The sequence below is a fragment of the Scyliorhinus torazame genome, chromosome 12 (genome assembly GCF_047496885.1).
Source record: "Scyliorhinus torazame isolate Kashiwa2021f chromosome 12, sScyTor2.1, whole genome shotgun sequence".
NCBI lineage: Eukaryota > Metazoa > Chordata > Chondrichthyes > Carcharhiniformes > Scyliorhinidae > Scyliorhinus > Scyliorhinus torazame.
This window is the reverse complement of record NC_092718.1, coordinates 157,338,845-157,366,832: the sequence shown is the minus strand read 5'-3', so window position 1 is coordinate 157,366,832 and position 27,988 is coordinate 157,338,845. Positions and strand designations below refer to the sequence as shown.

The 27,988-nt window shown below is 53.5% G+C and overlaps 1 protein-coding gene and 1 pseudogene across 4 annotated transcripts in view; one reads left to right on the top strand and one right to left on the bottom strand.

The window, feature by feature from the left end:
* LOC140387110 (cytochrome P450 2D17-like) overlaps nucleotides 1-27,988 on the bottom strand; it is a 294,894-nt pseudogene that overhangs the window by 68,829 nt on the left and 198,077 nt on the right.
* The window catches only part of LOC140386683 (cytochrome P450 2D17-like), a 209,935-nt gene that overhangs the window by 46,860 nt on the left and 135,087 nt on the right, over nucleotides 1-27,988 (top strand). Inside the window, exons 2-3 of one of the 4 annotated variants that reach the window (XM_072469236.1) lie at nucleotides 6,769-6,931; nucleotides 11,573-11,741. In XM_072469236.1, the coding sequence (XP_072325337.1) occupies nucleotides 6,769-6,931; nucleotides 11,573-11,741 (332 nt within the window). Of the gene's footprint in view, nucleotides 1-6,649; nucleotides 6,932-11,572; nucleotides 11,742-27,988 lie in introns of those variants that run through there. The other 3 variants (XM_072469238.1, XM_072469237.1, XM_072469235.1) reach the window with 3 other exon arrangements.

The window sequence follows — 27,988 nt, the reverse complement described above, 5'->3', positions numbered from 1 at the left end:
CTGCGGGGCAGTGAAACATTAACAGCAGGGAGGTTTGAAGTCATGGGGTTCGCGTTCCTGCGCAACTAAATGTTCACAAAAATCATGTTGAGCACGATGAAGGGGGTCCTCATGGCTGTCCTCTTTCCTTTTCTTTCTGTGTGCCCTCTTGTATTTTCTCCGGTCCTGGAGCTTCTGGAGTTCTGTAAAAACAAGCATAGTATCTGTAACTACCTCTGTTCAATATCCGGTATGCTAGTGTGTCTGTCCTTTGGGGCCAATTATACCCTTATAATTGGTCACTATGTGTGACTCCCTCATTTTTTTTTCAAAAACAAATTTTAGGACGCGGCACACTTCCCAATGACGGACCAGTGCTGATTTACCATCCAAATGTTCCAGGATGTAAATAGCAGATGGCAGCAACCTAAAGGTCGCCTGAACAAATAAAAACTTTTTGAAATGAAAAATGTCAAATGAGGTGCGTATGGGCCGCGATGGGTAAGATTTGGATGGAGTCCCCGGGTAGGACGGTTACCAATGCCGTATCTCCCATACCCGAGCGTGTTTGACCAACGGGGGGGTCCCCAGGCAGGGCGGGTCTCACGCCGTTTCTCCACTGCCTGAGCAACCGACAAGAACGGGCAAAAATGTCGTCATTGTGGTGGGGCTGCTAGAGTGATTCTATCCTTGAATCAGAAGAGCAGTTACGATCGGGCGTCTGATACCCGAACCGGTATCAGCTGAAGTGTCTGCAGACAAGCTAGTTCCACTGAACAAGCGTCTGGTCTGTTGACCAGGTATCTGCAGATAAGTTGGTACCGCTGAACAAGCGGCTGGAAAAAAATTCTCCTGTCGGACGAACAACACTTAAACAAACGTACGAACAACAGAAAACATCCTTCAGGTTCCATCAGGAAGGACAACACTTCTCCCAAGCGTTTCCTTTAACCATCATGTGGACACCTCAGTTCTCTGTTGCGAACAGGGTCGCAAAGGGGTTTGCGGCTTGGGGGTCCGACTCGAGGTCGTCCCCTTCTCCCGGGTGCCAAACTCTGGAGTGAATTAGGGCTGAAAGGGCTGCTTGGTGTGAGTTGGGGCTCTCGTCGTTGCTGACGAGTGTGTAGGAGTTGTCGCGGTGCTAATGAGTTGTGTCGAGTTGTGTGGGGACAAAGTCGGGGTCGTCCGTGTGGTTCGGTGGTCGGTGGTGGGATTTATTTAGAAAAATGATCAGGAAGGGATCACTGGGATCGTAGTTGGAGTCGCTGGGTGTGGGTCCGGTTGCATGGGGATAGTATGGAGGCGTGCTGTGGCTATCGTCCGAGTCACAGTCGCTGTATCTGCTGCTGCAGTCTTTGGGCGTTCCGGGGCGGAGTGTATATTTTGGGGGTGGAGTCGAGGTCGAATCCGTGGCTGGGCTGAACATGGTGGGGGTTGGTCGGGTTACGTTGGCTGTGGGCAGGGTGTGGTCTGCTGCGTCAAGCATGACGTGGTGTGTGGTTTGACTGTGTTTCATAAACCTTCAACTGGTTTATATGAAACCACGCAGTCTTACCATTTGGGTATTTTATTTTGTATACTGATGGGCTTACTTTATCCGCAATGGAGTACGGACCCAAGTATTTTGGAGACAGGAATGTGCTGGGGTTATATACAGACAACATCACTTGCTGTCCTATATCATACTCCGTTGCATGCACTGCCTTATCGAAACAGGCCTTGCTCTGTTTCTTTTTGGTGCCCAATTTAACTGCGGCTGCTAACTGAGCCGTTTTTACATTAGCAACTAATTGCTCCACGGCTTTCTCGTGGGTGAGGGTTATTTTGGGGCTGGTCAGGTCTAAACCTAACACGTATTCTGTCCCTTTCATGGGGCGTCCGGTCATGAGAGTGTGTGGGGTGTAACCTGTGGAGGTGGAAACAGTGTTACGCACAAACATCAGCGCAAAAGGGAGGACTGATTCCCAAGTGGTGTTGTTCTGCTGGACCGTTTTTCTGAGGGTGGTTTTTAGGGTCCGATTCATGCGCTCCACTATACCACTCGACTGTGGGTGGTACGCAATGTGGAATTTTTGGGTGATGCCAAATATCGTGAGGACCCGTCCCGTAAAGTGAGAACCTTGGTCCGATTCAATACTGCGGGGGAGTCCCCATCCTGTAAAGATGTGGTGGGTTAGGATCTTGGCTGTGGTTTTTGCGGTGTTGGTGCGGGATGGAAATGCTTCCACCCACTTTGTAAAAGTATCTATGACCACCAGAACATATTTATAGCCATTCCTGCAAGGGGACAATGGACCTATAAAATCAATCTGGAGGTTAGTCCAGGGGCCGTTAACGGGTCGGGTGTGGCTGAGTTGGGCCTTTTTGGCATATCTATCGGGGTTGTTCTGCGCACAGATAAGGCAATTCTCAATGTAATGGCTTATTTCTTCCTTGAGATTTGGCCACCAACAAAGCTGTTTGAGGTGGGCTGTAGTGGGATCGATTCCCTGGTGTCCATGACCATCATGGAATAAACAAATCAATTGGGTCCTATCCTGCTCAGGAACTACATAAAGGGTGTCCTTTAACGCCACACCGTCATGTGTGGTTAGTGTATTTCTGAACCTCTCGTAGGAGGCTGGAAACTTCCCTTTCACAATCTCAGTGAGAGCGCTATCCTGCTTCTGGGCCTCTACTAGATCCTCGATCCTAGTCTGCGCGACCTGAACTGCACTCACTGGCGCACTCACTGGCGCGCTTTCGGGGGGTTTCCAAAAATACCCATGCCTGGATCCTGCCTTAGCCAGTGCGTCGGCTTTTACATTTCCAGGTGGGGAGGAACGATGGTGGCTGCGGACTTTTATGATGCCAAAGGTCCTGTTCTGGGCTTTTTGTAAAATATGGCGCAGTAATGGGGCTGAGGGGAGGGGTTTCCCATCCGCGGAAACAAATCCTCTTGTTTCCCACAGGGGCAGAAATTCTGTAAGGCTGTTACAGACATAGGGGCTGTCTGAGTATATGTCTGCTGGGCTGGGGAAGGAATCTGGGTGGTCTATTATGTACGAGATGGCCGCAAGCTCTGCTGCCTGCGCGTCTAAGTGCCCGGGGAGTTTTAATGCTATCTGCTCGAGGGCGCGTCCCTGCGCGTCCTCAACATAAAACCGCAACCTGTTATGCGCTGCCCATCTAAGACTGTGGAAGATCCATCCACATAGATCTTAATGGGTTCACACGTGTCCGGGTGAGGGGGGCTCTGAGATGAATTTCCTATTTTTCTGGGGGGTGTTTTTGGTATAAAGGGGCCTGTGTTATGATGTGGAGAGATGATTTCACATTCATGGGGGGTTCCGGGGTACTGCAAATTGTCTGCTAAGTATGTGTGAGTCTTTGTCTGTTTTACTGTGATGTCCCGTCCTTGCAAGAGAAGGGTCCACCTAGCAGCGCGGATTTGGCTGACGGTACCGTCCTTAAGTCGTCCGTCCAGTAAAAGTTGGGTGGGGGTGTGCTCGGTCAGAATGGTGATGGGGTTCAGTCCGGTAATGTATGAAAAGTACTGGACTGCCCAGAAAACTGTGAGCAGGTGCCTCTCACAGGCTGAAAATCCCTGCTCCACAGCATCTAAAAGTCAGGAAGCATAAGCTATGGGTCCTAACTGGTCATGCCGTTCCTGCAGGAGCACGGCTGAAAGGGTGCGGTCTGTGGTTGCTACCTCTATGGCGTAAGGGGAAAGCGGGTCTGGAACTTGGAGTGCGGGGGCGGCTATGAGTGCCTGTTTTAATGATTCCACAGCATCCGTATGCTGCGGAAGCCACTCCCAGGGGGCTTCTTTCTTTAGGAGGTCTGAGAGGGGCGCTGCCTTGCTGGCGAAACCGTCAATGTGGTTTCCGCAGTAGCCAACCAGTCCTAAAAACGACCGGAGTGCTGAAACGTTCTGGGGAAGGGGCAATCTAGCGATCGAGTCAATTCTTTTATGTTCGATCTCGCGTTTGCCGTGTGATAATTGTAGCCAAATATACCACTTTTTCTTCCAATATCTGGGCCTTTTATGGGGTTTACTTTACAGCCAATGGAATGTAGTAATTCCAGGAGTTCGGACAGAAGCTCAATGTGCTCTTCCTTTGTGTCTGTCTGCAGTAGTAGATCATCTACATACTGTACCAGACATTCGGGGCGAGAAAGTTTTGCTCGTCCATTTGCCAGCTGTCGGTGGAAAATGGAGGGGGAGTTGTGGAAGCCTTGTGGCAGGCATGTCCATGTGTACTGCTGCGCTCTGAAAGTGAAGGCAAATTTATACTGGCACGCCTTTGCCAATGGAATGGACCAGAATCCATTACTGATGTCCAAAACCGTGAAATAGCGGGAATTGAGTCCCTGCTTGAGCATGGTCTCGGGACTTGTTGCTACGTTGGGGGCTGCTGCGAGGGTGACTTTATTGAGTTCCCGATAATCAATGTCAGGCGCCATGATCCGTCGGGCTTTCTCACTGGCCAAATCGGGGCATTATTAGTAGAGGCTACCGATCTTAGTACGCCCTGCTCTAATAAGCTCTCTATAACTTTTAGGATTTCTCCCTCTGCTTCTAGGGGGAATCCGTACTGTTTTGGGGATCTAGGGTCCGGTCCTGTTATTTGTATGGAACCAGTCATCTGTCCGTAGTCGTGCTTGTGGGTCGCGAATGCTGCCCTGTTCTTTTGCAGGACTGCCCTAACCTGCCGGTCCGTGCTGAGTGTGGTGGGGTTGAACCAGAACTCGCCCACTGCGCTAATTTTGTTCATATAGTCCCCTATGTTGAGCGTTGCGGGGGCTCTAGCGGATTTCGCCATCTTCCAGACACACTGGTTGACTGGATCGAAGGATAGGTGGTGGGAATTCATAAAATCAATCCCCAGGATGTGTTCTGCTGTGTGGGGCAGGTCTACTAAAACTGCGGGATGTTTTGTGGTTATGGTTCCGATTTGGATGGATACAGGGACTGTGATGTGTCCCTGCTGCGAGTGGCCTGTAAAGCCGCTGAGGGTGATAGTGGCTGTTGTGGGCCACGTATCCTTTTGAAAAAGGGTGGAGGAATTTATGGTGGTGCGGGACCCTCTTGTGTCCCAAAGAAACTCGATAGGCTGTCCCCGAATTTTCGCTGCGACTACGGGTCGTCCTGACCTATCCCAAAGGGTATCACAGACCCAACTGGGGGAGCCCGTACACCGTCAGTCTGTTTCGGTCAAGTCTGTCTGATCCGAACGGGCGCTAACGCTATGGATGGGCTCTGCCTTTTTCTTAATCAGAGTGCCTGTTTGTTGGGCTTTCTGTGGCTTTTTGGGGCCATTGCACTCTTTTGCAAAATGTCCCAAGTGTCCGCAGTTGTAACGTTCTTCTGATTTGGGTAGGGGGATGTTCTTTCCCTCATTTACCCAGGCGGGGTTGTGAGGTGTGGCTTTTACTGCCTGCATGTCTGCGGCGGCTTGCTTTTCCACTGTGGTTTTAGCGGCGGGTTTATTGTGAACAGACTGCTCCCAAACGCGGGACAATCTTTTAACCACCCACTTCTCGTTATGGGCCTCTTCTGAGGGATCATAACTATTACAGGCATTCGGTCCTGCATCTGTGGCATGGGAGATAAGGGTACGGGTCCATTTGGCCATATTGTCTCCCAAAACGGCTTCGAAGTGAATCCACAGGCGTCCTGCAAACGCTGTGGGGTGCTCAGACTTCTTCTGCCTACACTTATTGAGGCCATCTACGGGGTCACCCAGGTTATACCCGATCGCATCCAGGATCGCGGTGTGCATTTCTGCAAGGGTGCCTCCTCCTACGTTCTGTGGGTCGGGAAGGGCTGCTGCTACCGATGGATCCAAACTTAGAACCATGAGCTTTACATGCTCTCTCTCATCCAGGCCGTACATGGTCGCCTGATGTTTGACGGTGGCAAAGAAATGGTGTGGGTCTGAAGCGGGGAGCAACGGTGTGATTTTCGCACACGCGTCCCGTAATTGGGTCACTGTGAGGGGGGTGGAATATCGGAATTCCACCTCGTCCGATGTGGCTGTGCGGTGGGTTGTTACAGGGTTCACGGGAGCCTGAACTACCTGCTGTGTGGGGGGTGGGGGCGCTTTTCTCCTTTGGGGCTTTCCCTGTGCACATGTTCCCTGAACATGGGCGAAATTCTCCCGAAATGGCGTGATGTCCGCCGACTGGCGCCAAAACGGCCCAAATCAGATGGGCATCGCGCCGCCCCAAAGGTGCGGAATGCTCCGCATCTTTGGTGGCCGAGCCCCAACATTGAGGGGCTAGGCCGACGCCGGAGGAATTTCCGCCCTGCCAGCTGGCGGAAACGGCCTTTGTTGCCCCGCCAGCTGGCGTGGAAATGACTGGGGTGGACACAGTAAGAAGCCTTACAACTCCAGGTTAAAGTTCAACAGGTTTATCTGGAATCACGAGCTTTCAAGATGTAGTTCGTTCATCAGGTGAGACTGAGGCAAAGAAACATTATGGCTGGGAGGAGGTCCAAATTTTAATTTCAACGAGCCTGTGATTGTCAGTCCAAATCCACACCTTCTATGGGCATCACTAAGGATACAGCTGCTTTTTAAAACAAACATTGCCTAAAATCACAGATTGGGTAAGCTAAAGTCACATGGTGTTGTTTGTTACATAAGAATGAAGGACTCCTCCCTGAAAAGCTCTGCAGCGAAGCTCACTGACAGTCAGGTGAGACTGGGAACAGTTCGTTGACTGCTGGACAAGTGTTTTTGTCTCTCTGGTAAAGATGGAGCTCTCAGCTTTCCCCGGGTTCCTGTTCACTGTATTTGACAGATTCACTGTGCTGGCCGTGTTCTTCACTGTGTTTGCTCTGATCCTTGACTTCATGAAGAGACGAAAGAAGTGTCGGAACTACCCTCCTGGACCCTGGGGTTTGCCTTTCATTGGGAATATTCATCAGGTAGACTTGAACAATCCTCACCTATCGTTTGCAAAGGTAAATCCAAACAGTGAGATAACAAAGAGTGAATGGAGCTGTCTTGATGGGAGGAATGCAGTTCTATGGGTCTCATTTCACCCTTTCATTCTCTTTCCCACTTTTATTGGGGCTTATTGTTTCTACCCTATAAATTGTATATAACTTCATTCCCTCTTTGACACCAACTTTTCTTAACCCACTTGTGTTCTTCTTTAGAGATTTTTAAAAACTTGTTTCTTTAAATGGAATTCAGTGTAACTTTTGTGTTGAGAGCTTTGTTGTCCCCGGCTTGGACTGTGTGAAAGGTTGTAAGGCGTGCACAAGGGATAGTCACAGTTAAGGGTAGTTGGAGGAGAGTCTAATGTTACTCTGTAATAACATGGTCTGTATAAAATTTGTATTGTTACCTAACCACGTGTACATTAACAAATCGTCGTTCTGGCAAAGTCACCAACAGTCCTGTAGAATCATTCCTAGACAAGATCACGGAACGCAACGCACAGGAAACAGTGGCATAGTGGTATTGTCACTGGACTAGTATTCCAGAGACCCAAGGAAACGCTCTGGGGACCCACCATGTGGGCTAAACAGCTGGTTGGTAATGCAGAACGATGCCAGCAGGTTCAATTGGTTCAGGTTCAGAAGGCCGTACCAGCCTTCCCAAACAGGCGCCGGAATGTGGTGACTAGGGGCTCTTCACAGTAACTTCATTTAAGTCTACTTGTGACAATAAGCTATTATTATTATGGTGAAATTTGGATTGAATAAAAATCTGGAATTAAAAATCTAATGATGGCCATGAAATCATTAATGTAAAAACCCATCCGACTCACCAGGGAAGGAAATCTGCCCTCCTTACCTGGTCTGGCCTACATGTGCACTCCAAATCCACAGCAATGTGGTTGACTCTTAAATACCCCCTCAAGGGCAATTAGGGATGGGCAATAAATGTTGGCACAGCCTGCGACACCCAAGTCCTAGTAAATATTTTATTTTATGTTCCAGAGATTGCATTACACCCATTCGACCGATCTCTCTTTTCCTCTATTTGTAGATTTTTCTTCTCCCTTCCTCTCTTTCCATCTTGCTTGTCTCGCCTTTAATTCAGTTTAGTTTTACTGTGTCTGATCCACCGACCATTTCTTCTCTCTGTGCTCTTTCTTTATCGGGTTGAATGTAACGTTTGGATTTAATATACTTCTGGTGTCAATTTAAATTGAAGTCACAAAAAGAAAAGTCTGCATTTATATAGCGCCTTTCACAAACACTGGCGATCTCGCCGTGATTTGCGGCCAATGAGGAACATTTGACGAGTAGTTACTGTTATAATGTAAGAAAGGCAGCATACATTTCGTGTACAGAACGATTCCATAATCAGCAACACGATAAAAACGGAATACGCAGGAAATATCGGCTGGACAGGTAGTATCTGCGCCAAGAGAAACAGAGTTTACCAACTCAGCTCATCAGAACTGGGAAAAGTTAAAGATGCGCTGGGGTTTTGAGTGAGAGGTTGCTGCACTGCTGGGACAAGGACAAAACGGGATCTGTGATAGGTTGAAAAACAGGAGAGATTAAATGACAGAAGACTTCATGAGGGGCCAGAACTTCAGAGGGCAGAGTCGGATTGCCACCTCACTCTTTCTACCCACACTGGGATGGAGCTGCACATTGCTCGCCCTGCCTTCCGCCTCGGGCCAAGTGTGTGAAGTGCATTGCACTGGGTTCCTGTGTTGGATCCCAGTGTCGGCCACCAGCACAGGGGGATACTGAAGCCCCTTTTGGGCGGTACGGTGGCACAATGGTTAGCACTGCTGTCTCACAGCACCATGGACCCGGGTACAATTCCGGCCTCGGGCGACTGTCTGTGTGGACTCTGCACGTTCTCCCTGTGTCTGCATGAGTTTCCTCCGGGTGCTCCCACAGTCCAAAGATGTGCAGGTTAGGCGGATTGGCCATGCTAAATTGCCCATTAGTGTGCAAAAGATTAGGTTGGGTTACTGGGTTTACGGGAGTAGGGTTGAGGCGTGCGCCTGAGCTTAAGTAGGGTGCTCCTTCCAGGGGCCGGTGCAAGCACGATGGACAGAATGGCTCCTTCTGCACTGTAAATTCTATGATTTTGCAGCACTAACAGTAATTGTGGGGTGCGGGGATAAGGTTGGGTGGGGGTGGTGGGGTGGTAATGTGGGAGCACAGCTGGTAGTTTAGAACCAAGGAGTTTGAAATGCTTTTCGTTCCTCTGACCTTTCTTGGCTAACTATTCTGCGAAGAGAGCTGGAACCATTTGAAGTCTCCGATTTAAATCAGAGTTTCGGATGTTTACAGATGCAGGATTATTGCTCAGTGGAAGTTTGAACTTCCTGACTGATTCCCGGGCAGTTCTTGCTCTTGGATTCCAGAGGAATTTCCCCCAGAGGAATTTCCCCAGTGTATCTTCTGGGCCATCTCCAGGGTACAACCCCACCCTCCCCCGGCCACTGGAGATTGGAAGTTCCCCCTGGACAGGAGCAATATTGAATGACAGAAGATTAGTCCTCCAGGGTCAAAGGCAATGGAGGTGGGGCAAGATGCGTCTCGAGCAGGTGTGCTACTGTCGGAAAGCAAAGATAATGAGAAGATTGAAACATGCAAAGAGAAGGAAACAAAATGGTGCTGGTGATGGGGAGTGGTGCCGGGGGGGAGGGGAGGGGGCTGTGGGGGGAGGGGGGGGTGTGGGAGACGTGTGTTGTCGCATTAGAGTTCATGATCTGAAATTATTACACTCAGTGTTGAGTCCAGAAAGCTGTAACATGCCGAATCAAAAGATAAGGGGAGCGATTGAACCAAATGGGAACTATGTCCCATAGCAAGCACATTTAGCCGGGTGTTTCCCGGCACTCACAGCGAAGAGAAACACAACTCTCTACTGAACGTGGCTCCGATTAGATACGGGGCTTCAGCGGGAAACGAGCAGCCGAACCAGCACTCAGACCTGTTTTCTGCACTGAGGAGCCCCGCTCGCCGAAACTTTGCAATGCAGGGAGCGAGGGGGACGCCAATTTTAAATGGTGACCTGAACTCTCGAGCCCTCAGCGCAACCCCCGAACCCCACACCCCAGTCCCAACTCACTGTAAGGGGGGCACTGGCCCACACCTGCACAGGGCACCTCCAGCCAAATCATTGCTAAGCAGAAAATGGCAGCTTGGCACCTTGGTAGTGCCAGGCAGGCACCCAGGTGGCACAGCCAGGGTGCTAGGCCGGCACTATGAAGGTGCCCAGGTGGCACCGGCAGTGACAGGGCACAACCCTGCCCAGAGGGCATGTACCTACGGCCTTCTGATTCCCGTGGGAGTCCACCACAAATGCCATTCCATCCGGTCCCGTTTGTGGAGACGAGCACTTAATGGCACTCACCCGAGTTCTCCAAGGTGAAGGGATAGTTCCCAATGCCTTGGTTACCTCAGGGAACTGCATATTAGAGTGAGACTAGCTGTCTTGCTATAATAATCATAATAATAATTGTGGTGATATGCATCACTGTAAATACACAAGGGGTTAATGTAGATACACTGGAACTAAGTAAACACTAGAGGGAGCACCAGAGACATCATGACACACAGACATTCAACCAATAGGTCAGTAAGATAGGACATGACCAGTGGGCAGTCAAGACACACCCAGAGGTGACACTACCACAAGGGGGCTACTCATATGAATGGACAGGGCACACATGCTCTTTCTCTTTCCTTTGGCGACACTCCGAGAGACAGGGGCAGATCAAGAAGCATCACACCCCCCGCATGGATTAGAGCAGACTGGTTAGTTAGACTGAGTTACTATAGCAAGATCAGCAAGAGAGTCGAACTCAAGTAGGAGAATTGTTAACTGTTCAATAAATGTGTTAAACCTATCTCCAAGTCTGAGCCTTCCTTTGTCAGAGTACACATCAAGGAAGCAGCTTATGCTACATGAAGAAGCATAACACAACAGTAATATGCAGATTTGGCCAAATGTGACCCCACCCATAATGGGCGGGCTCCTCATTGCGACATCTTGCGAGATTACGGTTGATTAGGTCCCAGGAGTGGGGTGTCCGGCAGTTATAGGCCACGTGGCACTGTGGCCTGCTGCTTTTCAGTTGCAGCGTGGCCGGTAGATCACGCCCTAGGTGTCCCTCAAGCTTAAATTGAGTCTCATTTTGTTGTGAGTGATTGAGCGATAATTATTGGCTAGGACACCAGTGATAGTCCCCACCTTCATAGTGCTGTGACATCTGTACATCTTTGACAGCCACCAAGCCCCAAGCAGACATTTGAGCCTTACTTTATAATCTCACCCAAAAGGCATCTGCTGCTCCAGCAATACACTCCGTCAGTGACGTTCTGGAGAGTCAGCATAGATTAATGTGCTCAGGTGCTGCAGTCAGAGTTTAATCTGGAACCTTGTGACTCAGAGACCAGAGTGAACGTAACTGAGGCTCGGCTGATACTCATTGTGTCAACGGCAAAGCCGCACCTGCACACTCCGTGGGCCAGGCCTGTTACCTCGAGGACCTGGAAGATCAATCCCAATGTATAAATTAACAGTAAAATGATGCCTCTCATTCAAACTCTGATCAACGTAGTCTTTGACCTATAAGTGATCAACGTCCCCCAGTTAATTTTTTTTTCATTTTTAAGCTGTGGAAGAAATACGGCGATGTGGTCGGTGTACAGTTTGGATGGACAAACACTGTGATACTGAACGGTTATGAAACTTTAAAAGAAGCACTGGTGAAGAAATCTGAGGATTTTGCTGACCGGCCAGACTTACCCATGTACCAATATATGATGAAGACTGCAGGAGAAGGTAACTGGATACCTGACCTCAGAAACCAGCTTGGGAATTTTTTGGGGGGTGGGGTGATGCAGGGGGGGTGGCTAATTATTCTTTGGTTTGAATTGATATTTTCAATGCTTCGAACAGATTTGAACTGTTTCTATTGATAAACAACACCCCATCACCTTCTCAGTCTGTAGAGGATTCTGTGGAGGGAGAGGAATGATCCTCAGTTGGCTAGATTTAATGCAGTTCATTGCGGTGAGAGACATGGGAGTCGAATTCACTGAATAATGAGAGAGGCTCCACGTCATGCTTTCCGGTGGTGACAAAACACCTTCCGATTTAATCAAAGAGCATGGGATGTGGGCGTTGCTGGCTAGGCCAGCATTTATTGCCCATCCCTCACTGCCCTGGAGATGGTCTTCTTGGACCGCTGTGGTCCAAGTGGTGTACAGTTGGTACTCTCGCAGTGCTGTTAAGAAAGGACTTCCAGGATTTTGGCCCAGCGACAGTGAAGAAACGATGATATTTTCCAAGTCAGGATTCTGTGTGGCTTGGAGTGGAACCTCCGGGTGGTGGGGATCCGATGCATTTTCTGCCCTTGTGCTTCTAGATGGTAGGGGTCATGGGTTTGGAAGGTGCTGCTGAAGGAACATTGGTGACTTACTGCAATGCATCTTGTAGATGGTACACACGGCTGCCACTGTGTGTTGGTGGTGGAAAGAGTGAGTATTTGTCACGGTGAACGGGATGCCAATCAAGCAGACTGCTTTGTCCTGGATGGTGTTAGCTTCCTGAGTATTTTTGAAGCTTCATTCACCCAGGCCAGTGGAGAGTACTAAATTATACTTCTGACTTGTGTTTGTTGATAGGGGACCATCTTTGGGATGTCAGGAGGTGAGTTAATCTTTGTGAATTCCAAGCATCCACCCTCAGGATGTTGATAATGGGGGATTCAGTGATGGTAATGACATTGAATGTCAAGGGGCGATGGTTAGATTCTCTCTTGTTGGTGATGGTCATTGCCCAACACTTGTGACTGTTACTTCCCACTTATCAGCCCAAGTCTGAATAATGTCCTGTGTAAACTCTGTATAAACACAGCCTGCTTCAGTATCTGAGATGTCGTGAAAGGTGCTGAGCATTGTCCAATCGATCGAAGAAACTGAAAAGATGGCGCAGGAGCATGGCGACTCTCTGCGAGGTGTCCCTTGCAGATCATCTTCTACATTAATTAGAGCCATTTTAGTCTTTTAGATCTAAAAACTAACAAAATCACGAATCATGCTTCTTTGAACTTACGGGTCTGGAGATTCTTCGACTTCTGTGTACCGAGTCACATGACTTGGTCAGACCTGACTGGGAAGGACGTCACCGTTGAACCTACTTCGACCTTGAAATGGACTAGTGGGCTCAACCCCGCCTGGAGAAGGATCTAACGTCCGAGGTCCCCAATTCGGCATTCAACTATGTGATCTGGCTCGACAGGACACGGAAAGGCCCGCCCAGTGTCCATACCCTGACAAACCTGATCAGGAGGCAGAAGAGGCCTGAAAAGTAGGCCCGACTAGGCCTAGATTGGGGGGCTTTCAGTCCAGCCATCGATGCTGGGTTTGGTCACGTGGGCCAGCCCGACCCGATCCAGTAGCAGAAGAGGACCGATGGATAGGCAGAAGCTGCTATCGACCCAGGAAATGAAGAAAATGTGCTGGTCTTCAAGTGAGATTAAAACAACGCGGTTCCTCCCCTGGAGTAAAGAACAAAGAAAAGTACAGCACAGGAACAGGCCCTTCGGCCCTCGAAGCCTGCAAATGTCTAAGCCATTGAAAACTAACTGGACAAGCTTAATGCTAGACTTACTTTTCAGAGAGAATTGAGAGACTGCCGGACACATGGCTGAATCCTGCCTTACCTGACTGTGCTTTGCAAACTGAGGACTTCTCAATTCATCGGATGGACCGCACGGCATCCTCTGGCAAGACAAAGGGCGGTGGAGTTTGTTTCCTCAGCAACACCTCATGGTGCTCAGATGTGGCAACCCTGACGAGTTGTTGCTCTCCGGATCTCGAATACGTGACTGAAGTGCCACCCCTACTATCTTCCACGGGGGTTCACTTCTGTCATTATTATAGCGGCCTATATTCCACCTCAGGCGGAGGTGAAGAAGGCACTTGATGAATCGTTCACTGTTATAATTAACTTTGAAACAAAATACCCGGAGGCCTTGTTCACCGTGATTTTAACCAGGCCAATCTCAAGTGTGTTTCCAAAATTTTACCAACACATTTCCCACCCCACCAATGGCCCTAATATCCTTGACATCCTCTTGCTGTTATACAAACATCAAGGGCGCCTACCGTTACATCCTTTGGCTACAATTTGAAAAACGAGACCACAGGACGCTGCTCCTTCTCCCAGCACACATGCAGAAACTAAAGCAGGTGGATAGGAAAGTCATGCAATGCTGGCCTGAGGCAACGGAAGACCTTCTACACAACTGTTTGGAGTCAGTGGATTGGCCCATACTCAAGAACTCAGAGGCCAACCTAAACGAGTGTGCTACTAACGTCACAATCTTCATCAGTAAGTGTTTTGAGGACTGCGTGCCACAGAGGTAATATGAGCATTTCCTAATCGGAAACCATGGTTCAACCCGGAAGCCAATTCCCTATTAAAAGTCCAGATATGAGGCATTTAAAATGGGAGCTTGTGGTAGTATGTATTAGGGGTCATATGGGACTGTGAAGCCGTGATGCTATTGGCTGACAGATCCCGGGTCCTGATTGGCTGTTTACCCCTGGCTCCGCCCTGAAGGCGGAGTATAAGAACCCGAGCTTCTCCCCGCCGCTCCATTCTGTTGCTGAACTGCTGGGGACAAGTCTCGCTTAATAAAGCCTCATCGACTTCATCTCTACTCGTCTCTCTCGTAAGTCATTGTGCGCTACAATTTATTAAGCGAGCTTAAAGGACTATGGAGCTTCGGATCGCCCCGGAATGCCTGCGGATCAGCCCCCACCCAGCGAACTCGGCAGCAGTTTTTAAACACTGGCAAGCTTGTTTTGAATTTAACTTTTAAATTGAAATAATATTTATTTATGAAACCAGTTAACACTTTATAAACCCACAGTAAACATCTTAACAACTATCAATACCAATAAATTCCCCAAAGAATATCGACCTCGATAAGTAACTCTTAACCTTTCCTTGCAACATCCATAAGACAAAAAAAAACCCTTTGACAGGAAGATATCAGGTTTAACTTATCTGCAGAAACAGGTATTATTTTTAAATCACCAAAGGATCTGGAGACAGTCTTTAGATTGCAGAGAGAGAGACTAATACACCTTCTCGTTGTGACTGTGGCTATCCAGCTATCAAAATGAAACTCAAACACACCCTGTAGCTGCGAGCCCGAAGCGAAAGTAAAAGCAGACAGGCAGCCTAGCTCCACCCACTCTCTGACATCACTGCAGCTATTTAATAAACATCCATTTCTTAAAGGTACACCCACTACAGCTATTCGACAAACACCCATTTCTGAAAGGTAATCTCACATGACACCTCCCCCCAAGAAAAAAAACCCATCAACTTCAAGATGGTTTTATTTTTCACCTTTTCCTTTCTTTTAAGAAATCTGGACAATGAATATCTGTTTTTTTTTAACAAAACAAAACACACAAACATTTAATAATAACATAGTCCATTTTTGTTCTTCTTCCTCCACCTGGAATCTTTCTCGCTTGACAGTCTCTTTGGACAAGATGGTCTCTGCACGATCCATCCATTTCTCTAAGCCTCGGCATTTCTCTTTAAAGTTCAATCTGATCACAGAGCCCCTTGTAATTCTCTAACACAGGAGCATTGGTTATCACAGCTTTCAGGCAGTGAAATGCCTGTTGGAACTCCGCTGTCCACTGAAATTTTCAATGTTTCTTCAGCAAGTCCATCAGTGGAGCAACCACACTGCAGAAATTTGGCACAAATGTACGATCAAATCCACTCATGCCAAGAAATCGGATTATTTCCCTTCGACTCGAGGGTATTGGAAACTCCCCAATAACTTTTGTTTTCACATCCCATGTGACCATTCGACCCTGTCCGACTGTATGGCCAAGGAAAGTAACTTGGGCTTTTCCATATCCACTTTTGGCCAGGTTTACCATCAAACCCGCCTCTTGAAGTCGATTGAATAACTCCATCAGATGTTTTAAATGTTCTTTCCATGTCTGGCTGAAAATTACCAGATCGTCGATGTATACCACACAATTGGGTAATCCTGAAACAACTGTGTTAGTTAACTGTTGAAATGTGGCCGGGGAGTTTTTCATGCCAAGTGGCATAACTTTGAATTGGTATATACCATCTGGAGTCACAAAAACTGAAATCTCCTTCGCCCTTTCGGATAAAGGTACCTGCCAGTAACCTTTAAGTAAATCCAGTTTGGAAATAAAAGCTGATTGTCCCACTTTCTCAATGCAATCCTCCAAACGTGGGCTAGGATAAGAGTCCGTTCTTGTAACTGCATTAACCTTTCTATAGTCCACACATGACCGTTGGGTACCGTCTGGTTTTGGTACCATCACTCTGGGTGAGCTCCATTGGCTGCAACCCACTTCAATTATGCCATTTTTAAGCATACTCTACATTAGTGCAAAAGGACTGAATTTGGTTGATTCATTGGGTGCATCCCTAATTGCAAACAGTACAAATGGAATTCCTTTATCCCATTCCTCTGGATAATCTTGACAATAAGCCCTCAACATTGTCTTTAATGTCTGATACCACCTTTCTAAAGCTCCCTGCGATTCTGGATGCTAAGCAGTTGATTTAAATTGTTTTAATCCTAAGCTATCCATAACTTCTTTGAATAACCTTGAGGTAAAATTTGATCCTTGATTCGATTGTATTTCTGTGGGTACTCCATACCTCGTAAAGAATTTAAGTAATTTCTCCACAATCGTTTTAGTTGTAATATTGCATACTGGAATGACCTCTGGAAACCTAGTGGACACATCCATTATCGTCAAAAGGTATTGATACCCACTTTTTGTTTTAGGAAGTGGTCCGATGCAATCAATTAAGACCCTTGTGAAAGGTTCCTCAAATGCTGGAATGGGTTTTCAGGGCACTGGTTTTGTCACTGCTTGAGGTTCCCCCATCACTTGACATGTGTGACATGATCGACAAAATTTAACTTGATCTTTATGTAGTCAAGGCCAATAAAAATGTTTTTGTATTTTAGCTTGAGTTTTCCTTACTCACAAATGACCTCCCACTGGTACCTCATGTGCACCTCCTTTCCATACCTTACCGGCAATACTACTTGATCAACTTCTGCCCACTTTTCATCCGCCTGCATATGTAAAGGTCTCCATTTTCTCATCAAGACATCGCTTTTACGGTTATAAAATTCTGGTATACATTCAGATTCCTCTAAAAATTTCCACCTCATCCTCCACCTGTTCTTGTTCTTTTCCAACCATCTGATCAAAAATCATTTCTGATAATTGCTCTTCAACTTCATCTTCACTCTTTGATTTCTCCTCTTGTCTTAACCTGTGACTTTGCGACCTTGGTACTACACAATCCGGATAAATCCCAGGACACTCGTCCTTCAACACTTCAGTTGTCTGATTTTCTACTGGCTTATCAACCACAGTAGGTATCACTCCCACCATGATCCAGCGATATCATTACCCAAGATAAACAGTATTCCTGGACAAGATAGTTTCTCTATTACTCCTACTACCACTTCACCATTCTTCACTGGACTTTCCAACCTTACCTTATATAATGGAACACTACTCTTCTCACCCTGAATTCCACATTTTACCACCTTTTCTGGCAACTCTTCCCAAACTACATAACTCCTCATCTCTTACCATTAAAGATTGACTAGCTCCCGTATCTCTTAAAATTGTGACTTCTTTACCTGCTCCTTCTGGTACACATGAGTAAACTTTACCCACACAAGTAAATTATGTAAAGACATCTGGCACCTTCTCATCAATCACCTCTTGACCAGGCTGTACAACCTTTTGCACCTCCTTCACTTCACTTGGGCTTTCCTTTACCACTTTCACAAACCCCACTGTCTTATCCTGTTTTACCACATCAGCCTTCCCAGTGCTTTTCTTCAACCACCAACACTGTGACTTTACATGTCCTAGTTTATTACAGTGAAAACATTTGAAACTTTTCATTTCTTTTCCACCCTCCCGGATTTCTTTTTTAATATGAGGAACACTCTCCTTATTATCTCCCATCAGATTTCCTTTACCTCTACCAGTTGAGTATTTCTCATGTCCCCAGTTTCTATCCCTCACAGGCTTTAACTGATGTCGGAAACCAAGCTTTGATTTCTGAAATAATTCACAATAATCTGTCATTTCTGCTGCTAACCTCACAGTTTTAACCCTCTGCTCTTCCACATGAGTTCTCACCACATCAGGAATTGAATTCTTAAACTCCTCCAAAAGTATAATTTCTCTGAGAGCTTCATATGTTTGGTCTATTTTCAAAGCCCTTATCCACCTATCAAAATTACTCTGTTTGATCCTTTCAAACTCCCGGTATGTTTGACCAGGTTCTTTCCTGAAATTTCTGAACCTTTGTCTGTAGGCTTCAGACACTAGTTTATATGCACCTAAGATGGATGTTTTCACCTCCTCATACATCCCAGATACCTCCTCCGGTAGTGATGCAAACACTTCACTGGCCCTACCTACCGGCTTTGTTTGAATCAGTAATACCCACATGTCCTGTGACCATTTATCTTGTTTAGCTACCTTCTCAAATGAAATGAAAAAGGCTTCTACCTCCTTCTCATCAAATCTTGGCATTGCATGGACATATTTAAATAGATCCCCACAAGCCTTCGACTGTGACGCTCAAGCTCATTATCCTCATCACTCTACTCAGACCATATGTTTTTCTTTCCATCCACCAATTTTAACTGACTGTCATGTTTCATGGCCATTTTCTGAAGTTCAAACTCTCTCTCTTTTCCCCTTTCCTTTCTCTCCTTTTCTTTTTCCTCTCTACCTCTTTCTCTCTCGTTTTCTTTTTCCTCTCTATCGTTTTCTCTCTCCTTTTTCTTTTTCCTTGATCTGTACCTCCCTTTCTCTTTCTTTTTGATCTGCTAAGGCTATTCTTTCTTCTCTCTCCTTTTCTTTATCCTTGATCTGTATCTCCCTTGCCCTCTTTTTCTCTCATTTCGTATTCAAGCTGCTTTAATTCTTTTTCATTTCAAGTTGCTTAATCTGCAACTGGAACTTTGCCATTTCCAATGAGTCAGACTGTATCTCAGGCAATTTCAAATGCTCAGTGAGTGCGGCAAGTACCTCATCTTTCCGCGTTCTGTCAGGTAATGTTAATTGCAATGTTTTTTGCCAAATCTAAAAGCCTGTTCTTAGTCTCTGTCCGTAAGGTACTGTATGTGACCGTCTCCACCCCAAAAAACATCTGAGCCTCTGAAAGAGCCATTGTCCACAACACACTCCCTACTTAAACTGGAATACCACACCTGAAAATCTCCCACAATATGCTCACCCCTCACTGTCTTTAAGTTCACTGAGCCAAATCAATAGATAGACTTTTATCCCCCTCGAGCCCCCAATTTGTTATGGGCCAGGGTTTAGAGAACCCCAAAGTGCAATATGGAGCTCACCTGACCCACAACTTTTAATAGATTGTGGTTATGGGGAGCACATGGGCCTACTTTATAGGTGTGATGCAACAGAGATCTACAGTACTTTTAAATTTAACAATGTTTATTTATGAAGCCAGTTAACACTTTATAAACCCACAGTAAACATCTTAACAACTGTCAACACCAATAAATACCCCAAAGAATACAGTACTCTATAAGTAACTTTTAATCTTTCCTTGCAACATTCATAAGACAAAAAAAAAAAACTTTTCCAGAAAGACATCAGGGGCGAGATTCTCTGACCCCCCGCCGGGTCGGAGAATCGGCGGGGGCTGGCGTCAATCCCGCCCCCGCCGGTTGCCGAAGTCTCTGGCACCGGAGATTCGGCGGGGGCGGGAATCACGCCGTGCCGGTTGGAGAGCCCCCCCCCCCGTGCGATTCTCCGGCCCGGATGGGCCGAAGCCCCGCCACTAAAATGCCTGTCCCGCCGGCGTAAATTAAACCACCTACCTTACCGGCGGGACAAGGCGGCGCGGGCGGGCTCCGGGGTCCTGGGGGTGGGGGGGGCGCGGGGCAATCTGACCCCGGGGGGTGCCCCCACGGTGGCCTGGCCCGCGATCGGGGCCCACCGATCCGCGGGCGGGCCTGTGCCGTGGGGGCACTCTTTCCCTTCCGCCTCCGCCACAGTCTCCAACATGGCAGAGGCAGAAGAGGCTCCTTCCACTGCGCAAGCGTGGGAAGCTGTCAGCGGCTGCTAACGCTCCCGCGCATGCGCCGCCCGGAGATGTCATTTGCGCGCCAGCTGGCGGGGCACCAAAGGCCTTTTCCGCCAGCTGGCGGGGCGGAAATCTGTCCGGCGCCGACCTAGCCCCTCAATGTTGGGGCTCGGCCCCCAAAGATGCAAAGCATTCTGCACCTTTGGGGCGGCGCGATGCCCGTCTGATTTGCGCAGTTTTGGGCGCCAGTCGGCGGAAATCGCGCTGTTTCCGGAGAATTTCGCCCCAGGTGTCAGAATAAAACAGGGACAAGGTAAAAAATAAGAGGAACGGGACAAGGAATCTGAAAAATACAACCCTTAAGGCTTTGCGGCTTGATGCGAGAGGAGCAGCAGAGGGGCGAGGGGAGCAGCAGCGGGACGAGGGGAGCAGCAGCGGGACGAGGGGAGCAGCAGCAGAGAGAGGCAAGCAGCAGTGGAGAGAGGAGCAGCAGTGGGGCGAGGGGAGCATCAGTGGGGCGAGGAGAGCATCAGTGGGGCGAGGGGAGCAGCAGTGGGCGAGGTGAGCAGCAGTGGGTGAGGAGAGCATCAGTGGGGTGAGGGGACCAGCAGTGGGGCGAGGGGAGCAGCAGTGGGTGAGGGAAGCAGCAGTGGGGCGAGGGGAGCAGCTTTGGCGCGAGGAGAGCAGCAGTGGGGCGAGAGGTGCAGCAGTGGGCGAGGAGAGCAGCAGTGGGGCTAGGGGAGCAGCAGTGGGTGAGGGGAGCAGCATTGGGGCGAGGGGAGCAGCAGTGGGGCGAGAGGAGCAGCAGTGGGACGAGCTGAGCAACAGAGGGGCGAGCGGAGCAACAGAGGGGCGAGGGGAGCAGCAGCGGGGCGAGAGGAGCAGCAGCGGGGCGAGAGGGGCAGCAGCGGGGTGAGCTGAGCAACAGAGGGGCGAGGGGAGCAGCAGTGGGGCGAGGAGAGCAGCAGTGGGGCGAGAGGAGCAACAGTGGGGCGAGCGGAGCAACAGAGGGGCGAGGGGAGCAGCAGCGGGGTGAGAGGAGCAGCAGCGGGGCGAGAGGGGCAGCAGCGGGGCGAGCTGAGCAACAGAGGGGCGAGGGGAGCAGCAGTGGGGCGAGGAGAGCAGCAGTGGGGCGAGAGGAGCAACAGTGGGGCGAGCGGAGCAACAGAGGGGCGAGAGGAGCAGCAGCGGGGCGAGAGGAGCAGCAGCGGGGCGAGAGGGGCAGCAGCGGGGCAAGAAGAGCAGCAGTGGGCGAGGGGAGCAGCAGTGGGGCGAGGGGAGCAGCTTTGGGGCGAGGAGAGCAGCAGTGGGGCGAGAGGAGCAGCAGTGGGGCGAGGAGAGCAGCAGTGGGGCGAGAGGAGCAGCAGTGGGGCGAGCGGAGCAGCAGTGGGGCGAGAGGAGCAGCTTTGGGGCGAGGAGAGCAGCAGTGGGATGAGAGGAGCAGCAGTGGGGCGAGCGGAGCAACAGAGGGGCGAGGGGAGCAGCAGCGGGGCGAGAGGAGCAGCAGCGGGGCGAGCGGAGCAGCAGCGGAGAGAGGCGAGCAGCAGTGGAGAGAGGAGCAGCAGTGGGGCGAGGGGAGCATCAGTGGGGCGAGGAGAGCATCAGTGGGGCGAGGGGAGCAGCAGTGGGGCGAGGGAAACAGCAGTGGGGCAAGGGGAGCAGCAGTGAGTGAGGGGAGCAGCTGTCGGGCGAGGGGAGCATCAGTGGGGCGAGGGGAGCAGCAGTGGGTGAGGGAAGCAGCAGTGGGTGAGGGGAGAAGCTGTGGGGCGAGGAGCAGCAGTGGGGCGTGGGGAGCAGCAGTCGGTGAGGAGAGCAGCTGTGGGGCGAGGGGAGTAGCAGTGGGTGAGGGGAGCAGCTGTGGGTGAGGGAAGCAGCTGTGGGGCGAGGGGAGCAGCTGTGGGGCGAGGGGAGCAGCATTGTGGTGAGGGGAGCAGCAGTGGGTGAGGGGAGCAGCAGTGGGTGAGGGAAGCAGCAGTGGGTGAGGGGAGAAGCTGTGGGGCGAGGAGCAGCAGTGGGGCGTGGGGAGCAGCAGTCGGTGAGGAGAGCAGCAGTGGGTGAGGGGAGCAGCAGTCGGTGAGGGGAGCAGCAGTGGGTGAGGGAAGCAGCTGTGGGGCGAGGGGAGCAGCTGTGGGGCGAGGGGAGCAGCATTGTGGCGAGGGGAGCAGCAGTGGGTGAGGGGAGCAGCAGTGGGTGAGGGGAGCAGCAGTGGGTGAGGGGAGCAGCAGTGGGTGAGGGGAGCAGCATTGGGGCGAGGGAAGCAGCAGTGTGCGAGGGGAGCAGCAGTGGGTGAGGATAGCAGCATTGGGGCGAGGGGAGCAGCATTGGGGCGAGGGGAGCAGCATTGGGGCGAGGGGAGCAGCAGTGGGCGAGGGGAGCAGCAGTGGGCGAGGGGAGCAGCAGTGGGTGAGGGGAGCAGCAGTGGGCGAGGGGAGCAGCTGTGGGGCGAGGGGAGCAGCTGTGGGGCGAGGGGAGCCGCATTGGGGCGAGGGGAGCAGCTGTGGGGCGAAGAGAGCAGCTGTGGGAGAGGGGAACCGCATTGGGGCGAGGGGAGCAGCTGTTGGGCGAGGGGAGCAGCAGTGGGTGAGGGGAGCAGCAGTGGGGCGAGGGGAGCAGCTTTGGGGCGAGGAGAGCAGCAGTGGGGCGAGAGGAGCAGCAGTGGGGCGAAGGGTGCAGCAGTGGGTGAGGAGAGCAGCGGTGGGTGAGGGGTGCAGCAGTGGGTGAGGGGAGCAGCAGTGGGGCGAGTGGAGCAGCAGTGGGGCGAGGGGAGCAGCAGTGGGTGAGGGGAGCAGCTGTGGGGCGAGGGAAGCAGCAGTGCGGCGAGGGGAGCAGCAGTGGGTGAGGGGAGCAGCTGTGGGGCGAGGGGAGTAGCTGTGGGTGAGGGGAACAGCAGTGGGGTGAGGGGAGCAGCTGTGGGGTGAGGGGAGCAGCAGTGGGGTGAGGGGAGCAGCAGTGGGGCGAGGGGAGCAGCTGTGGGGCGAGGGGAGCAGCTGTGAGGCGAGCGGAGCCGCATTGGGGCGAGGGGAGCAGCTGTGGGTGAGGGGAGCAGCTTTGGGGCGAGCGGAGCAGCTTTGGGGCGAGGAGAGCAGCATTGGGGTGAGAGGAGCAGCTGTGGGAGAGGGGAGCAGCAGTGGGGCGAGGGGAGCAGCAGTGGGTGAGGGGAGCAGCTGTGGGAGAGGGGAGCAGCAGCAGAGAGAGGCAAGCAGCAGTGGAGAGAGGAGCAGCAGTGGGGCGAGGGGAGCATCAGTGGGGCGAGGAGAGCATCAGTGGGGCGAGGGGAGCAGCAGTGGGCGAGGTGAGCAGCAGTGGGTGAGGAGAGCATCAGTGGGGTGAGGGGACCAGCAGTGGGGCGAGGGGAGCAGCAGTGGGTGAGGGAAGCAGCAGTGGGGCGAGGGGAGCAGCTTTGGGGCGAGGAGAGCAGCAGTGGGGCGAGAGGTGCAGCAGTGGGGCGAGGAGAGCAGCAGTGGGGCGAGGGGAGCAGCAGTGGGGCGAGAGGGGCAGCAGTGGGGCGAGGGGAGCAGCTTTGGGGCTAGGAGAGCAGCAGTGGGGCGAGAGGGGCAGCAGCGGGGCGAGAGGAGCAACAGTGGGGCGAGAGGAGCAGCAGTGGGGCGAGGAGAGCAGCAGTGGGGCGAGGAGAGCAGCAGTGGGGCGAGAGGAGCAACAGTGGGGCGAGAGGAGCAACAGTGGGGCGAGCGGAGCAACAGAGGGGCGAGGGGAGCAGCAGCGGGGCGAGAGGGGCAGCAGCGGGGCAAGAAGAGCAGCAGTGGGCGAGGGGAGCAGCAGTGGGGCGAGGGGAGCAGCTTTGGGGCGAGGAGAACAGCAGTGGGGCGAGAGGAGCAGCAGTGGGGCGAGGAGAGCAGCAGTGGGGCGAGAGGAGCAGCAGTGGGGCGAGCGGAGCAGCAGTGGGGCGAGGGGAGCAGCTTTGGGGCGAGGAGAGCAGCAGTGGGATGAGAGGAGCAGCAGTGGGGCGAGCGGAGCAACAGAGGGGCGAGGGGAGCAGCAGCGGGGCGAGAGGAGCAGCAGCGGGGCGAGAGGAGCAGCAGTGGGGCGAGGGGAGCAGCAGCGGGGCGAGTGGAGCAACAGAGGGGCAAGAGGAGCAGCAGCGGGGCGAGCGGAGCAGCAGCGGGACGAGGGGAGCAGCAGCGGAGAGAGGCGAGCAGCAGTGGAGAGAGGAGCAGCAGTGGGGCGAGGGGAGCATCAGTGGGGCGAGGAGAGCATCAGTGGGGCGAGGGAAGCAGCAGTGGGGCAAGGGGAACAGCAGTGGGGCGAGGGGAGCAGCAGTGGGGCGAGGGAAGCAGCAGTGGGGCAAGGGGAGCAGCAGTGAGTGAGGGGAGCAGCTGTGGGGCGAGGGGAGCATCAGTGGTGCGAGGGGAGCAGCTGTGGGGCGAGGGGAGCAGCAGTGGGTGAGGGAAGCAGCAGTGGGTGAGGGGAGAAGCTGTGGGGCGAGGAGCAGCAGTGGGGCGTGGGGAGCAGCAGTCGGTGAGGGGAGCAGCTGTGGGGCGAGGGGAGTAGCAGTGGGTGAGGGAAGCTTCAGTGGGTGAGGGGAGTAGCAGTGGGTGAGGGGAGCAGCTGTGGGTGAGGGGAGCAGCAGTGGGTGAGGGGAGCAGCAGTCGGTGAGGGGAGCAGCAGTGGGTAAGGGAAGCAGGTGTGGGGCGAGGGGAGCAGCTGTGGGGCGAAGGGAGCAGCATTGTGGCGAGGGGAGCAGCAGTGGGTGAGGGGAGCAGCAGTGGGTGAGGGGAGCAGCAGTGGGTGAGGGGAGCAGCAGTGGGTGAGGGGAGCAGCATTGGGGCGAGGGGAGCAGCAGTGTGCGAGGGGAGCAGCAGTGGGTGAGGAGAGCAGCATTGGGGCGAGGGGAGCAGCAGTGGGGCGAGGGGAGCAGCATTGGGGCGAGGGGAGCAGCAGTGGGCGAGGGGAGCAGCAGTGGGCGAGGGGAGCAGCAGTGGGGCGAAGAGAGCAGCTGTGGGAGAGGGGAACCGCATTGGGGCGAGGGGAGCAGCTGTTGGGCGAGGGGAGCAGCAGTGGGTGAGGGGAGCAGCAGTGGGGCGAGGGGAGCAGCTTTGGGGCGAGGAGAGCAGCAGTGGGGCGAGAGGAGCAGCAGTGGGGCGAAGGGTGCAGCAGTGGGTGAGGAGAGCAGCGGTGGGTGAGGGGTGCAGCAGTGGGTGAGGGGAGCAGCAGTGGGGCGAGTGGAGCAGCAGTGGGGCGAGGGGAGCAGCAGTGGGTGAGGGGAGCAGCTGTGGGGCGAGTGGAGCAACAGAGGGGCAAGAGGAGCAGCAGCGGGGCGAGCGGAGCAGCAGCGGGACGAGGGGAGCAGCAGCGGAGAGAGGCGAGCAGCAGTGGAGAGAGGAGCAGCAGTGGGGCGAGGGGAGCATCAGTGGGGCGAGGAGAGCATCAGTGGGGCGAGGGAAGCAGCAGTGGGGCAAGGGGAGCAGCAGTGAGTGAGGGGAGCAGCTGTGGGGCGAGGGGAGCATCAGTGGTGCGAGGGGAGCAGCTGTGGGGCGAGGGGAGCAGCAGTGGGTGAGGGAAGCAGCAGTGGGTGAGGGGAGAAGCTGTGGGGCGAGGAGCAGCAGTGGGGCGTGGGGAGCAGCAGTCGGTGAGGGGAGCAGCTGTGGGGCGAGGGGAGTAGCAGTGGGTGAGGGGAGCTTCAGTGGGTGAGGGGAGTAGCAGTGGGTGAGGGGAGCAGCTGTGGGTGAGGGGAGCAGCAGTGGGTGAGGGGAGCAGCAGTCGGTGAGGGGAGCAGCAGTGGGTAAGGGAAGCAGGTGTGGGGCGAGGGGAGCAGCTGTGGGGCGAAGGGAGCAGCATTGTGGCGAGGGGAGCAGCAGTGGGTGAGGGGAGCAGCAGTGGGTGAGGGGAGCAGCAGTGGGTGAGGGGAGCAGCAGTGGGTGAGGGGAGCAGCATTGGGGCGAGGGGAGCAGCAGTGTGCGAGGGGAGCAGCAGTGGGTGAGGAGAGCAGCATTGGGGCGAGGGGAGCAGCAGTGGGGCGAGGGGAGCAGCATTGGGGCGAGGGGAGCAGCAGTGGGCGAGGGGAGCAGCAGTGGGCGAGGGGAGCAGCAGTGGGGCGAAGAGAGCAGCTGTGGGAGAGGGGAACCGCATTGGGGCGAGGGGAGCAGCTGTGGGGCGAGTGGAGCAGCTGTGGGGCGAAGAGAGCAGCTGTGGGAGAGGGGAACCGCATTGGGGCGAGGGGAGCAGCTGTTGGGCGAGGGGAGCAGCAGTGGGTGAGGGGAGCAGCAGTGGGGCGAGGGGAGCAGCTTTGGGGCGAGGAGAGCAGCAGTGGGGCGAGAGGAGCAGCAGTGGGGCGAAGGGTGCAGCAGTGGGTGAGGAGAGCAGCGGTGGGTGAGGGGTGCAGCAGTGGGTGAGGGGAGCAGCAGTGGGGCGAGTGGAGCAGCAGTGGGGCGAGGGGAGCAGCAGTGGGTGAGGGGAGCAGCTGTGGGGCGAGGGAAGCAGCTGTAGGGCGAGGGGAGTAGCTGTGGGTGAGGGGAGTAGCTGTGGGTGAGGGGAGCAGCTGTGGGTGAGGGGAGCAGCAGTGGGTGAGGGGAGCAGCAGTGGGTGAGGGGAGCAGCAGTGGGTGAGGGGAACAGCAGTGGGGTGAGGGGAGCAGCTGTGGGGTGAGGGGAGCAGCAGTGGGGTGAGGGGAGCAGCAGTGGGGCGAGGGGAGCAGCTGTGGGGCGAGGGGAGCAGCTGTGAGGCGAGCGGAGCCGCATTGGGGCGAGGGGAGCAGCTGTGGGTGAGGGGAGCAGCTTTGGGGCGAGCGGAGCAGCTTTGGGGCGAGGAGAGCAGCATTGGGGCGAGAGGAGCAGCTGTGGGAGAGGGGAGCAGCAGTGGGGCGAGGGGAGCAGCAGTGGGTGAGGGGAGCAGCTGTGGGAGGGGGAGCAGCAGTGGGGCGAGGGGAGCAGCTGTGGGGCGAGGGGAGCAGCAGTGGGTGAGGGAAGCAGCAGTGGGTGAGGGGAGAAGCTGTGGGGCGAGGAGCAGCAGTGGGGCGTGGGGAGCAGCAGTCGGTGAGGGGAGCAGCTGTGGGGCGAGGGGAGTAGCAGTGGGTGAGGGGAGCTTCAGTGGTTGAGGGGAGTAGCAGTGGGTGATGGGAGCAGCTGTGGGTGAGGGGAGCAGCAGTGGGTGAGGGGAGCAGCAGTCGGTGAGGGAAGCAGCTGTGGGGCGAGGGGAGCAGCTGTGGGGCGAGGGGAGCAGCATTGTGGCGAGGGGAGCAGCAGTGGGTGAGGGGAGCAGCAGTGGGTGAGGGGACCAGCAGTGGGTGAGGGGAGCAGCAGTGGGTGAGGGGAGCAGCATTGGGGCGAGGGGAGCAGCAGTGTGCGAGGGGAGCAGCAGTGGGTGAGGAGAGCAGCATTGGGGCGAGGGGAGCAGCAGTGGGGCGAGGGGAGCAGCATTGGGGCGAGGGGAGCAGCAGTGGGCGAGGGGAGCAGCAGTGGGCGAGGGGAGCAGCAGTGGGCGAGGGGAGCAGCAGTGGGCGAGGGGAGCAGCTGTGGGGCGAGGGGAGCAGCTGTGGGGCGAGGGGAGCAGCTGTGGCGCGAGGGGAGCCACATTGGGGCGAGGGGAGCAGCTGTGGGGCGAAGAGAGCAGCTGTGGGAGAGGGGAACCGCATTGGGGCGAGGGGAGCAGCTGTTGGGCGAGGGGAGCATCAGTGGGTGAGGGGAGCAGCAGTGGGGCGAGGGGAGCAGCTTTGGGGCGAGGAGAGCAGCAGTGGGGCGAGAGGAGCAGCAGTGGGGCGAAGGGTGCAGCAGTGGGTGAGGAGAGCAGCGGTGGGTGAGGGGAGCAGCAGTGGGTGAGGGGAGCAGCTGTGGGGCGAGGGAAGCAGCAGTGGGGCGAGGGGAGCAGCAGTGGGTGAGGGGAGCAGCTGTGGGGCGAGGGGAGTAGCTGTGGGTGAGGGGAGTAGCTGTGGGTGAGGGGAGCAGCTGTGGGTG